This window comes from Poecile atricapillus, chromosome Z (assembly GCF_030490865.1).
Source record: "Poecile atricapillus isolate bPoeAtr1 chromosome Z, bPoeAtr1.hap1, whole genome shotgun sequence".
Classification (NCBI taxonomy): domain Eukaryota; kingdom Metazoa; phylum Chordata; class Aves; order Passeriformes; family Paridae; genus Poecile; species Poecile atricapillus.
This window is the reverse complement of record NC_081289.1, coordinates 8704321-8720126: the sequence shown is the minus strand read 5'-3', so window position 1 is coordinate 8720126 and position 15806 is coordinate 8704321. Positions and strand designations below refer to the sequence as shown.

Below are 15806 nucleotides of genomic sequence, written 5' to 3'. Positions count from 1 at the left end.
TTACAGTAATTTCAAAATCTTGAGCCTCATATGTACTTACTAATTAATTTCTAAGAAATAGAGTACTATTAATAAATTAGTTATATATATATATAATAAATGAAGTACTTAACTAGTGAAAAGCCACTAGATCATATTAGTTGTTTAGATCATATTAATACATATTTGGGAGCATTAAGGCACCTAAACTGGTTTTTAACATTGAAAAATTAAAGATTTGTTCAATCTAAAAAGAATGGTGAATTGTAAAAAAAAAATAAAAAAATAATGAAATAATGAGACAGAGAAGCATAAAAAGCTTTGAGGATTCTGGATAAAGCTTTTGAAAATCCCAGATTGTCATTTCCCTAAATAAACCGATACTGGGACAATGCTGCCTCTTTCTCTGAAGGTTTTTAATTATCTTATTTTTTTTTTTTACTATCCCAATAAAATTCCTCTAGTCTAACACATTCAGTGATATTTTCTCCTGCGATTATATTCCTTGGAAACCATGCTGCTTCTCATTTTCCTCCTGCACTGGAATACTCATGAGTGGTGCCCAGGGATTTCTTGGTCTCTACATTTCATGCATTAGCCCACTCAGATGGAGACTGTTTAGTTTGCAGCACATAGGTGGGAATGGCTGCACAGTGTCTTACATTACCAGGAACCAGTTGTATCATGTTCCCAGCTGGCATTTACTTTAGAGTAGGGTAGCATTGACCAACTTTAATGAACAACTGTTAGTAATGAAAAAATGTTTGCAGGTGAATGGAACAAGGAATGTATACTGGAAAAATATCAGAACAATTTAATGAAGATGAACCATTTATTTTCGTTTCGCTTTAGTGTGGGTGTATTTTTTTCATATATTATTGATTTTTTTTAGGAGAGAGGGAAAACTGCAGAAGATCCTTTTTACACTGGTAAGAATTTGTTTCAGTTGAAATATAGAATAGGCCTCCTGGGTACTAATGGCTATTAAAGACTAGAAGTTAATTTTTGCACATTAACCTTCATATTTCGCCCAAATTACTACATTTCACTTACCTAAAATTTACTTCCTAGTTATGGTGTCAAAAACATTCTCTTTCCACACTTTGCAAAATATCTGTTTAGTGTTTCTGATGAAGAAGAGAAATAATGCTTCCCTCCTGTATTTAGATGTAACCATCTAAATTACACTTCTCAGCTTTTTTTTTTATTTGTTTTCCTGATAGTTACTTTGAATTACTAATTATAACATTGCATTTTAATGAATGCTGGGGAATTCTTTTACATAGTTGCCCTCTTAAATCTTAGATAAACCATGGTCACTCACAGGACAAATACTCTGTCACGTGAAGGGCCAGGAGTAGCTCAGCCCAGGAGAAGAGGAGCAGCAGTGTATCCATGGCTTTGGTGTGACACTTCTATGGTTAAGAGGCTGCTCTGGCCCTCATGCCCACACTCACTGCTTCACTCCCATGCTCCCTGCTTTGGAGAGCAGCTGGACCAAACCTCTCCACGCAGTCATTGCTTGGCCAGTTCTTCCCCTGTTCCTCAACTCTTTTGGGGGGAGGACATTATTTTGCCTTGGGTCATCATTTTACCATAAAAAACAAGGATTTTTTTGCCAAAGAGAAGTTATTTTTAAGCAAAGAACCAGTGGTGAATTTGGCATACACCCTCTGAAACACACGCTCTGCAATATGCACTCTGCAGAAAAGGGCTGAAGTAAACGCAACATCACAATCAGTAATGCAGCGTGGCTGTGAGCAACTATAAAGAGGTAAAGAAAGAAGGCTGCTGGTGTTCAGGAGACAGCAATGCTAATTTTAGCTTCACCCTGAGTTTTGTGTAAGTGACTGAAGTATAAGTTAGTCACCAGCTTTGAATGCTCAATTTGCATCATTCTCTATTGTATTATTACACCCAGTGGCTCTGAGGCCTGATTCAAAACAAATGATCATGCTCAGTCTATTATTTATTAGATGGAAATACACATGGAGTCAAAATTATAGAGGCAGGAAGTGGGCTCAAGAAAGCAAAAATCTTTTAAAGACATGCAATCTAAGCCAAGGGAAGTAAGATAATCATATATATGACGGACAGAGTGGAAAAAAAAAAGGAATGTGGAAAGCTAGACACTGTTGACTTTGTGCAGTTGCATACCGGGTATACCATGTAATACTGGCCTGTCATCATTCTCTTCTTTATTGTATATTAAAATAAATAGTAAAGCTATTCGCTTGAGAGTAGCACTGCCACAAATTCAAGTTGCTCCAGGCACTAATTTATACACTGGCCTTTTACACACACTTCTTTTTCCCTTTTTGTTTGTACAGGGTACAAGTTGGAGCAAGATGCAGATGTCTTTCCTGTTTTTCCTGTTAAAAAGTGTGTGTCCCCAGGTTAGTTCATCACCTGGGATCATTATGGGCCTCTAAGATCAGGAAATGAGGCACACTTAGGACTAAATTTTTGTTGCTGTCTATTTTGAATAGCTTAATTTTTAAATACAATGTAAATAGAATAAGGGCAAACGGTAGGCAAGGCCCTAGGCTAACAATATGCACAAAGGCCTGAAAAAAACAATGTATCTCGTTATCTGTCATTTCCTGAAGACTTCTGAGAAAAGAATCTCCAATTTTCTGAAACTATTGTTGGATTTGAGGTTGTAAAAAATTACCAGAAAATTACATGGAAGGATGTTAAAGATAAGGTGGCTACACCTAGGCAGAGGAGTAGAGAAAGAAGAATCTGTGTCCCCTTTTTTAGTCTCACGAAACATCTTTTTGCCTTAGTTGTAAAGGTGAAGTAATAACAACGAACATATCTAATTTAATTAGATAAGTTAAATCAATTAGAAAAATTCAATCAATTGCATTAGTTCAATTACATTGACACAGTCCAGTTGCTCCATATTTACATATTTCATGAAATGAAGTATTACCAATTCAAAACCACTAAATTTATTTAAATATTTTTCTTCTGATCAGGAATTTAATTTTATTTACTGTCAGATGGACAGATTCTTCAACTGAAACATCACCTTAGGGCCCAGACCTGTGGCTGTTCATTGATCTCCAGCTCCCATGCAAGGTAAAGCTGGGTGACAGACATTCCTTGTCAGAAAAACTGATGTAAGGAGTTATTGATTCCTGCTCTGACTTAGCTCTCAGTTGTGCTTGTGTGACTACCAGTGTGGCCAGCCTGTGAACCAGGTGATAAAAATGCCTCCACCAAGATGTGAGGAAGAAAAACATTTAGCAGAATCAAGGTCCTGCAAGGATATAAAGCAGCTCTTGTGATACCCGAATCTTGGTTTACACCCCAGGACACTTGGCTCACCTATATTAAAAGTAAACCAGAATTACCTTAACCTGGAAATAAATTGCATAAAACAAATGCCTATCATAAGGTGCTGCAAGGAGGAAAAAAAAGCAGAAAACTGGCAAATTATTTACAGAGAATGCATATCTTGTTGAACTTGTGTCACCTACCTACTAAAAGTGAAGCTGTCAGCAGTTTGGGATCATAAGGGCTTTTCCCCCGCCCATTTTCAAAATGTGACTCTTCCATTCTAAAAATGTTGTCCTGTGAAGCAAAAAAAAAAAAAAAAAAAAAAAAAGAAAAGAAAAAGAAAAAAAAAGAAGGAAAAAGCATCATTATTTGATGAAAGAACACTAAGAAGTAATTTGAACTAAAAAGAGTGCAATGTATGTGAGTCATAGTGGGGTTTGTGGCTTCAGGGAAGTCAAATTGCACTGGGTGAGGATCTGGTAAAAACGCCCATCTCCTGATCAATATGTGCTGAATGCTGGTCAAAGGCAAAAATACACATAAACAGCTTGTGTCTCTTCTGTTCCACTGCACATATAATTTATTTTCATATTAATTTTCATGGGTTTACTAAACTATTTTTACCTTCACTGAGAATACATCTGAGTAATAGTAACTGAAGAACAGGAATTTGAAAATTCTATCCGAGAAAAAGATAAAATCTGTTTTTTACTATTATTTTCTGAAATGTGCCACTACTGTAGATTAGTACATAATAATATGCTAAATTCTGCCTTTCCTAGCCTGCGTATTAGTGACTTACTATTTTATATACATCCTCAAATTCAATTTCAACTGCATCAGGAAAGCATTATTATTTATTATTATTATTATTATTATCATTATTATTATTATTATTCAGTACCTTGCGATGAAACCTTTAAAATATGCAGGCAGAGGGCCAATCATAGGGGAATATAAACTAAGATTAAAAAGGGCCTCTGTAAACACCAAGTCAAATGAAGGTAAATAAATCCAAAGCAATGGGCTTTTCAGTGCATTTAATTAATTTTAACTGGGGGACCAAGTCTGCCAATCAATTTGAATAGTATATTTATCTTATGTTTTGCTCTGAGGATAAAACCAGAAGAATAGATGCTTTTTGAACAGAAGTCTTCAACATCCACAGAGGACTTGTGAAGACCTCAGCAAAACCTGGGATTTCCATTTCCCACCTGCACTGTGGCTAATTTGCACTGACACCTAATTACATCAAGGAACCCCAAAGAGCAGAGATCAACCTCCACCTTGGAAGCAGCATCCTCCTTGGCACCCTTGCCTTCCCTATATTTCTCATCCATACTGAACCCAGGCAATGGTGAGGCCACTGACCATCCATACTTCCAAATGGTGTTATTTTAAACCCAGTGTCCATGATTCTCTAAGTCACAGGCTAGAGATTTTATTACAGGCTTGTTCAATTACATCACACCAGCACATATTTCTAGTATTTACTACATATTTTCAAAAAAAATGTGAGGTGGATTTCACATTTCCTTCCATTCACTGAAGAAAAAGATGAAGGGAAAATAAACTGTTAGGAGGATAGTCATCCATGGCTTACTGCGCTGTAAGATAAAAAGGTTGGACACTGCTTTGTGAAGTTTGATCCCAGAAGTCAGACTCAATCTCCTAAAGCATGTTCTTGTACATGTAGCCTGCCTGATTATGTTTATACAGTCATCCTGTATCTGTGCTATTTGACACAGTACTACATTTCTCTCTTTCTTGTTGTCTTTCTTTCTGGCTCTTAATAACCCAGACACATTCCTTGCATCTCTCCAGTCTTCTGACTTTGCTCTTTCTAACCAGAGATGAATAAATAATCAAACAGAAAAACATTTCTGGAATTCTACTGTAGGATCCATATCTAGATCTTGAATAATAAATAAAAGTAGTAAATTGATGAGAATGCTAAACCTCAACTGCAATAATAGAAGATGGCACTAATGCTACAAGCTGTTATTGAAAAATGTTATTATCAATCTACATTTTCTTGGCATTTCTTCTTAGTAGATGACAAGTGCTCATCCAGCACACCAAGGGATATCTGATAAGGCTACAGAGTCAGTGGTATGACAGTTAAAGCAGAATATATTCCCAATATAATCCCATGTGTCATTGTAAGACAAATAGGAAACAGATGTGGAAAGTGATTTGGTGTAGGAGGATCTGATTTTTGACTGTATTCTTCTGTTTTATGTCACTGTAACTCTACTGATATTGGTGTGTAGAAGACAAGAACAAGTGGAGACCCAGGTCAACATAAGTCAGAGGTGATCAACCCTTCTTTTTGTGCTTGTGGAATAAAAATTTGAAGTAAGATGCCTGAAAGGGAAATCCCACAGTGTTTTCGCATTTCAGTTAAAAAGCAATGAAGAGACACGTACTGTAAGTTTCCAAATTTATGGGTGAGTAATAATGACAATAAATACATCCCTGTTAAGTGCCAAATAAATGTATCATGGTTTGTCTGAGGCCCCAAGCAGTTCTGATAAACATGCTGTGGGAAGTCTAACCTGTCACGAACAGGGCAACTTGCCCAAACAGCTTTTTGGGTGCTGAAATCAAACTACCTCTATCCACAAACCAACAGAACATACAGGCCACAGAGGAATAAACTCTTTTCTACATACCACCCACCATTTTAAAAGCCTAGAAAGCAATATGACTTGTCATAGGTATTTGATCACACAAGTCATTTGTCTACAGCATTTCCACCCAAATTTAATCAGTCTGCCTGGAGATAGCAAAGAACAAGGCTCTGCTCAGAGATTTAGGGGGTCATTGGTCTATGTGAGTGTGGCCCTCCTTTGCACAGTACAGACAAGAGCTGTCAGATGGAAAGAATGCACATTGTTTTCAGAAAAATTCTGATCAGTTAATAATTTTGCTGCTTCTTGAGTTTTGCAGTTAATTGAATACAAAGAATGGTACTGCAGTGAGTCAGCAAATGCCTGAGCCATAGACAGCAAAAACACCTCTTTATTAAACAAATGCTCAATGTTGCAAAGTTTTATGAGGGCTATTACAGAATCAAGGGCAGGAATTCATGACAAAGCAAGATTTCCAGGTGGGAGAAAAGTTTCTAGAAATGCAAATAGAAGAAAGAAAAAAAATTCAAAGAAAGGCCTTTGTAACTCAACAATTAATCCAATTTATTGTCTAAACCCTTTCATTAGTTTCACTGGCAGCCCAAAAGGACATTACAATGTACTTCAAATTTTTTTTAAAGATCCTTGTAGCTAAAAACCTTGCTGTAGCTTGTTTTATGGGTTATTAAAGACTAAGTTTATATCTCATTGATGCTTCTGTATAATCCATAGTAAAACTACTGAAAATACTGAGTTTCTTTGGGTCTTGAAATTCCACAAACCCATAAAGACAACAACTGACTGCTGGCTCATGGCATGACACGAATTGTTTCACCTAGTAAATGCCTTGCAGAGTAGGAGATAATGCTTCTGGCTCCTTAAAACATATGTTTTCCTGTAGCAGATAGTGTGATAGATGGCAAGATTTAGACAAAAAGGACTACAGTTCACTCCTGGAAATGAAAGAAAAAAATTTTGTGATTCCCGATGATCTGCCACTTCCAGGCTCCACAGACTCGCTTTCAAACAGCTGAAATACGACTGAGACAATGTGTCACATCATGACACTGAGTGGTGACAAGACATTGCTATCTGACTAGACATTTCACATCTTGTTATTGAATAGCTCCACTCAGCCAGTGAGCCAATAAAATGTAATGCTATATATACATAAACATAACAACTCTATACCTATTTAAAAAGACATATATATATATTTATACCCAGTATGACAACTTCTTAGACAATTTTTTTGTATGTCTGCCTGGACCTAGCCCATCCAGTACTGTCTCAACATAACAAAGATAAGGAAGATGAAAACTTAAATTAGCTGTTATTGGTAAATATACATTTTATTTCCCAGTTTAGTACTACTGCCTTGCAGATGAACATGTGGCCAGTGAGGAAGCAATACCTACCATCCTAAGCCTGGACAGCACTGACTGCTGAATTTCAGGGGGATTTTTTCCTGAAATTTTTCTGGCAGTTCTCACAGAAATCATCCCAGAACTGCAGAGCCTAATGCAGTGAAACCACTGCTGGTCAATAATAAATAAATACAGTGCAAGCAAATGATCTGAAGAGACTTTGTGGATGGACTGTGTACAGCTACTATGGAGTTACTACTGGTTTAAATTATCAGGCATGGAATGACAGCAGTGAAGCTCCCCAGCCATTCTAGAGCAATGGAATGAACTCATATCCTTACTCTTGTAACCTCCAAACCATAAATAGAAAGAAGCCCATCTCCAGGGTATATTTCAGGGACTAACTGATTTCCACAAGAAGCTGCTGAACAAAGAATGGTCCAGAAACATGCAATGCACCAAGAGCCTGAGGAACTATCACAATTGGCCACAGCTGTGAGAATTTTTGATGTTGCTATTCCCCTCACTATCTACACAGACTCTGTTGTGCTATGATGAAGTATTTTATAAAAAACCCTGATCAACAAAAAAAAAACAAAAAAAAAAACAAACTACAAACCCCAAAAGTAACATGATCCAAAACCCCAGAAAAAAGAGCTCCAAAGGATTTCCAGGGTGCCTGGAGTATGAAAATGTATCCATTGTGTACTGGAGAACTTTAAATCATGTAGCAATGTCTCTTAACTTAGTAAGAAGTTGCTAGCATGGAAATATTTTGTTTTCTTTATTATTCAGTATTGGGAAATACAAAAGGCAAAGCTCCACTTCCCACTCAAGGAAAATACTTTGAGACTTGTTAAGGTTTGGATTTACCCCTTCTACACAGAGGCATTAGTTGGGGTGGCTGAATTTGCTGCCCTGCTCTCAGCAGAAGGCTACAGGTTCCTGTGAATGAGGAGTCAGAGCAGCTCAGAACTGCAGTTCCCAAGGGCAAGATCTCGTCACTGACCACAGAGGAACTTTCATATGAATTTAGGTCTGAGCTAAGAATCTTTCTGAAATGAACACTGCAGAGGCAGCTGATTGGTGACACCTGACTTTGCAAAACAGAAATTTGATGATTTTGCTCTTTTTTTTTTCCTCGTTTTTTTCTGTCTTTTCTCCTGTCTTCCAATATATTCATATCAGTGAATTTTTGATTCACCTCTTGCCCATACAGCTTTCCATGCACACATTTTATAACTACATCAAGGTTATTTCAGAGAGTCTTTTGAGCAAATTTCACTCTGTGAGAATTGATTTATTTATGAATTATGTTACTTTTCAAGAATAATTTTAAGTGAAACAACTGTGCAGGATATGGCTATGTTGTTATTGTTATTATATTTCCTATTTCACACTTAATCTATTGAGTCATGAAAGTTGTAAAATGTGAGGACTTTGGTTTCAGGTTTGGGAATCATGCTGTTACAGAACTTTTAATGAGAAACTTTTATTAAATTTATCCCCATGGAATGCTACATTTTTAAAAAAGTGTAAGTGCAAATAAATATAATGTGAGAAATTATGCAAAAAATACAAATATTAAAACAAATGTAAATGTTGAGGCAAGTGGTAACCATTAGGGAAATAGGTGAAAAGTGACTGGAGCAATAATGCAACTGCTTTAAATCATTAATTGTTAGAAGAAAAAAAAAAAAAAAGAAAAAAAAAAAAGAAAATAGAAAAGAAAAAAAACAGAAACAAAGAAATAAAAAAGAAAAAGAAAAAAGAAATACACACAGTGGCTTCTGACTTTTAGCCTTCAGGCTCCATGTACTATAGGGTTTTACCTGCACACATCTGGAGGACACTGGGCTCTGCAACACCTTTTTTACGTTTTGTTTTTCCAACTTGAGGCTTAGTGGAATTGAGTTATGAAAATCAGTTTTAAAATCCTATGGGAAATCACTCTAAGTGACAGATCTTTAGTGAAATGGTGTTCCTAAAGAAAGGACTCCAGCTTCTGTAGGACCTGGAACTGAAACTTTCTGGGGTGGCTGTGCTGTGCTGTGCCAAAGGGCAAAGCAAAGGAACTTTGTTGAGGAGCATTTACCTGCAAAACTATCATGAGATATGAAGATCTGCCCACCTCTCCGTGCCTCCCTCAGGCAGTTTGCTCAGTTTCCTGATCACTCCAAGACCTCTCAAACAGTCTCTGCATTAACCTGTGTCCTCCTCTTCAGACTCAAGAAATCTTCTTTTCCCTATACTTGTAGATATTTACTGACATTTTGGTGCCCGCAAATCTTAGTTTTGATATCAAGATAAGAGAGCTGTTGTGATGATAAGCAGCTCCATGCTTCATTTCTGTAGATTAATGAAAGTAAAACAGGGCTCTTGGTTCACGTTTCTTCTTTTATCCCTCTACATTGCTTCTACTGGAAAGTTCTTCTATCTACTGATCTTCAGAAGATGCCTTAAAATGCAGTAGAGACAATTCTGGAAAGCACAAGTTTTGACAAATCTGACTCCTTAGGCTGAATTTGGACAACTCACCCTCTCAAAAACTGTCTTTCAGTCAATTATCAAACACACCACATTGCTTTCTTCTGAAATTAAATCTATCAATATTTATTAATTTACCATACACCTTTGCTAAAAGGAAAAGTATTTCTATCTATCTATCTATCTATCTATCTATCTATCTATCTATCTATGCAATTATAATCCAATTAATTTAATTAAATGGAAAACAGCCAACTGGGCTGTTCAGGAACAGCTGGTTTAATCTATTCATTATTCCTAGCTCATGATCAGTAAGTGCTTCTGATTGGGAGAGAAACCAAGTGTCAATGTCAAATTGTGAAGACTTGTTCACACCTGAACATACTAGTCTGCATACTAATATTGGTATTTATATGAATAATAGCCTCTTTCAAATCACTGTGCAACATATGTAAATAAAAGGAGGGCAGGCACAGTCAAGCTGAACAGCTGTTCAAAAAAGATACGTATGTTTGTGATATTTCACTAGCTAAATTCACCAGACTTACCTGACTTTCATGCAACAGCTTTCTGGGTTTGGTTTTGTTTTTCCCTGTTGATGTCATTTACCTATTTGCACCAATTTTAAAGATCTGCCTATTTTGGATAATGTGTTCTAATTCTACAGCAAATAAATGAGCAGACATAAGTTTCATTGTCATGTCATTATACTGTTTATTGCTTTAGAAATTCTTGCAAGTATGGAGTGATTAGAAAAACGAAAACAACTCAAAACAAACCAAACATGCAGTTAACATGAATGACATGTTAACCTTGACTGATTAGTAAAGACACCAAAAATGTCATCCCAATGGCATACCAGACACTAGATACCATCAAGGATATTGAACAATTCTCAGAGGACACTGAGAATTAGAATGCCTTTGTATTGCAACTTTCTGGGTTGTCAAGTGTAATACATCACCTAAGATGACTGTCTGGCTCATATAGGATGACCTCTGGAAATATAACCACCATACAATGACTGTCTGTTCTAGTCAAGTTATTAAGTGGTCTGCATATGTAAGAAATAAGATATACAAACCTAAAACCAGTACACGTAACTGAACTACATAACCTAAAAGTCTCCATTCTTTAAGTACTCTTATTCTTACCTCCAGCATATTTTCCATTAAAAACATTTGGAACAGATTCTAATTGCTTTAGCAGATTCTACTATTATGTTAAATATATTATTGGGCCATAGTCTATTACATGATTGCACTAGTTTTCTATGGTTATTTTTAGCATTCAAGACCACTTCTTTCCCCCTTTGTCTTCTGGATTTCCTGTATGTTATTAGACTGTGGTGAGGTCAGGCATCAGAGGAAATAACAGCAGTGCTGACTCCTGGACCCAATGTTTTATGAATTACTGAGCATCAGTGATGTAATGGCAATAAATCTAACCCAGCCTCAGTCTTGTGTCCTGTTGTAAATAAATGAAGTTAGCAAAGGTGTTATTTTATTCAAGAGCCTTCCTGATGAGGATAAAAATATTTCCCCCAGGGGATTGTTTGTAAAATTGCTTCTGTAATTAGGGTGCTGTTTAACAAGAGAAGAGTTCTCCAGTTTTCCTGGGGAACTTTCATGTCTGAGTCAAGGATATCTTATTTACAACACAAAAACAACTGTAAACTGGGGAAGCAACATACAGAAAGGACTTAGTAAAGTGGAATTAACATATAAGCATATGGCCAAGATTTTCTAATTTCCCAAGTGATTTTGCACACTCACAAGTTAGGCACCCAATTTAAAACTTGCTCAAGGGCTCTGATTTTCAGCAAATACTTTCTTGGGCAATTTAAAATTCTGATACGTGGAGCTGTTAGTCACTTCTGAAAATGAAAGCATATGTCTGCACTGCTTTTTATCCTATCTGCCTTTTAATTCCCAGGAAGAAGTTGTCTCTAATATGAACACATGACCTAAATTAAAGGCTTCAAAAATCTGACTCTAAATGAGTGACAGAATAAGGAGCAAGGCAAGAAAAATACAATTGATTCCTTCTCCCTAAAATAAGACTTTGTGAGCATACTTTCAGAGAATTTGTACACGTAACAAAGGGGCATAGAAATACACCACAGCAACTACTGCAACAACTATTAAGCTTTATTTTTGTCTCTAAAATACTGCAATCTATTTGCAGCATTTCATGCAGAGGTGCCTATGAAGTGTCAGATCTAGACCAGTGTTTGATACTTACTCAGATTTTTAAAATGACATAAACAAAGTGAAATACAGAAGCTGAAATTCTGACCCTTTGGGCAATTTAGCTTTTCCTCAGGCCAAGCTTAGATCTGAAATCTCTGCAATAAGCACTTCTCTTTCCTCTTTGTTCCCTCCACGTGCTTTCAGTGTTACAGTGCCAAGCCTTTCTGCAGCCTCATTTCATTTTTCTTCATTAGCAAGTAATAATATCGTCAAATTTTAATAACTGGTATTGCATTAGAGAACAATGCATTTGAAAAGGTAACTTCTATTGTGCACATGGAGACATAACTAACAGTAGACACAATTATAACCTCTCTCTGTGACAAGTTGCAATTATTCCTCATGGCACTGTATCTAAGAGCAATGCATTTCTCATACTGTTTGGGGGGGGGGATTTATTAAAAAAGTCAAGAATGTTTGATATTCTTTTCCCAGTGCAACAAAAACTTCGCTGACACAGTAACAGATGGATTTAAGTGATTTTGATTCAGGGTGACTGAAAAATGTACATTAAAATTAATTTCTTTATTCACTATCTTTCCTGCTTTTCTAGAACCCAGGGGTCCTCAGAAGGGGAGAGAGTCAGTGACACTGGCAAGAAGATTTGTTACATTCATTTGTTATATCTATATACGCATATTCATAAATAGGAATGCACAGTGTCAGCAGGGCTAATCAGCATCCAAGCAGGTAACTCAATCACTGATATTTGTATCTTTGAGGAAGAAACAAAGCCTTTCATTTAACAGAACTTTGGCTCAAAATCCTGGCTCATTATATAGCATGGTGTGGTGTATTACAGTATAGTTTAGTATGGTTTAGTACAGCATAATATAGATTGACTTGGTTAAAACAAACTGACAAACACACCAGCCAGGTTTTTGGTTTTTTTCTGTTGTTGTTGTTGTTTTTGTTTTTGTTTTGACAAAGAAAGCTGGCATTCAGATTACTTCATTTTTCACCCCCCACCACCAGATCATAGACATGGTGAGGAGTGGTCATGGTCATGAACTGAGCTATGCAGGACCTGTGCCCTGCACAGGGTTTAATACCACAGCACTGATCACCACAGACTGGTGCCATCCCAGATGTGCTGTGATCCCTGAGAGACCTCCATGGGCATCTTCTCTGGCCCCTCAGCATGGAGCCCACTAAAGTCACTGAAAGATTCCCTTCAAGTTCAGTGAACGCCAGAGGAATCTTTCTCATATCCCTTGCCGTGTTTACAAGTTAACTCGAGGTCACGACAAATCCTTCCAAATGACTATGAATTAAAACAGTTGTTCTCCATCACCATCAATTTAAAAGGTTTGAACTGATGAATATACAATTTCTAAATGTGCATCTGTACCACCACCCTTCTGCTTTTTGTCATCATTAAAGTAATGGCAACAAACACTGAGAAGAAAAATCATATGTACTCTTAATCCACACCAATTACTTGTTTTACAATGCAAGTTTCATTTGCATTTATTCAGATAAACGTTAAGTGTTTAACTGCATTTAGCTGTTTATCCTTGAAATGTATAATTACACACAAACACATACATTCAGAAACAAAAATAATAAGACCAGAAATATTAATCATCTCACCTGCTGTGCCAAATCACCCTTTTAATTTGTTATGCATGAGCAAAGGCACCTTTAGACATTGATCTGGGTTCTCTCCTCAGCAATGATTGTGCAACCCCAGTGAAAGCCAACAGAACTAAAGAACAAAGTCAGCTTTGGAGATTATCAAGAAGAACAAATATCAGCAGAATCCTTTTTTTTTTCCATATCCACAACATAGTTTTAACTTTTAAATGATTCGGTTGCTTCTTGTCTTAGTTTTACAACTAGACTGTTGCCTTTAATTTAGCCCTGGATCTGGAAATTTTGAACTTAATTGGTAGGTAAAAAACACATGCCTTTGTATTTATTTAATACAATCTTCTCAGACCATCTGCAAGACAACACTGCTCAGTTTTCTGTCACCTTGGATGTAAACATCTCAAGGGGAGAAGGTGTTTGTGCTGTTTGAGGAGCCTTCTGAACTCTGCTAAGCTTATCTTCTCTTTAGAGATGAAACTTTGTTTACCTCAGATTTGAACACTGATTACAGGCCCCTGAGAAATAGAAGACAGTTTCTGAAACACTGTCAACCATAATTGGTTCCTGAAATGTAAGTCCATTGAAGGGGAAGGACTCAGAGGTACGGCGTTGTAGAAAAAGTGACCACAAACCTGGAAGGTGCTGGAGATGCCTTGTAAGACAAGTTTCACAGGACCAGAAAGGTCCACTGGGGCCAAACTGCACATTTAGAGATGCACAGAAAACGTGTGGGAATGAAGTGACTCTTTCCCCTTTCCTTTCCTTTTGTATGAAGGCATTAACTCAAATGGAATTTGAAATATAATAGCTCAGCTATATTCCTGATTCAGGAGTTGTTAGTGGTAGGAGAGAAGTTAAATCGCAAGATTGGCATTTTTTTCTCATATGAATAACTAAGCATCTTCCCCAAAAGCCACACAGTCCAGGGCACTCTCCTCTCATGTTTCAGTGTTTCTATTCAGGTAGAACAGACCAGAACAACTTGTGCTCTTTACGCAAAACTGTGTTCATGGTTTCCTTCTGTATCTTTTCACAGAAAGCAATTCAAGAAACACTATTACCGTATATATTTTATAGATCAAATTCAAGGTCTTAAAGTCATGATTACTTTTAAAATTTTTTTTTTAATTTTTTTTTTATGAATTATGTCAATGTCTGGTAACAGCTGAAAATAGCAAATTTCACATACAGAGTTTTTAGAAATGAAATAAAGAACAAAACCAAGAGTGACTTTATGCCTCTTTAAATGTATGGCACTCCTGCATTTTCAGTACTGCATGAAGTTACAGCCCTCTAACTCAGAAAACAGAAGGAAATAAGGAGAGTATGCTCAGTTTTTTTCCAAAATGAGAAACTGGTAGGCAGAAGGATCAAAATAAAATAAAGGGATGTTCCTCCCATGTTGCAATTTGTAGGGCTTGGGGTGCTGTGGATACTTAAAAGATATATGAGCTCAAGAAATGCCAGTACTAATTTATCAAAACCAAGTCATTGAAAAGCATTAAACACAGAGATTCCACCCCTGGTTCAGGAAATCCCTGAACAACCAGTACTGGAGCCTGGGAGACGATATCACTAAGCACTGCTGCCTGCTCGCCGCTCATTCTCCTCTGCTGACATTCATTATGGGACCTGGTGAGAACCAGGGTCCTGGGCTAAATGAGCCTTTGGTCTGAACAGATTGGACTGTTCTTATGAAATGAGGCAGAGAGAAATTAGGTAATTTAGCCAGGAAATCTATGCCAAAGCAAAAAGCTAATGTTCTAGTTCCTGAGCCTTGTCCAGTGCCATAAACAAAAGTATATAGTCCTGCCTCAAATCCCCGTCAGGCGAATGGCAGCTGAGCTTACTCAGCACATGCAAAGCTATGCACAATGTGCCAAATAAAATTGGTAAGGATCGCCTGTGACAGGGAGAGCACATCAGCTTTTGTGCCCAGTTAGGCTTTAGTCGTCTTGTGATTCCCAAGGAATATCTCTGTTGGGCTCCCCATGCATGGACAAATTGCCATATGCAAATTGCTACTTGTTTTCTATTCACAAGAGTTTTACAAGAACTAGCAGTGGAAGCAAAAAATCCCTCTCACAGATTTCCTGCTCTAAAGCAACTAAATTAACCAAACTATCATATAAACAAAGATTTAAAAGAAATAAGTAATTTACCTTAGAATGAAGATCAGATGATACATACAACAATATTTCATTAAG

General features: G+C 36.9%; 1 protein-coding gene across 1 annotated transcript in view; it reads right to left on the bottom strand.

Annotated features, from left to right (window-relative positions):
• Window positions 1–15806, bottom strand: part of LOC131573389 (semaphorin-3A) — a 160848-nt gene that overhangs the window by 60500 nt on the left and 84542 nt on the right. The window contains exon 5 of the mRNA XM_058827316.1: window positions 3468–3561. Coding sequence (XP_058683299.1) covers window positions 3468–3561 — 94 coding nt within the window. The remainder of the gene's footprint in view (window positions 1–3467; window positions 3562–15806) is intronic.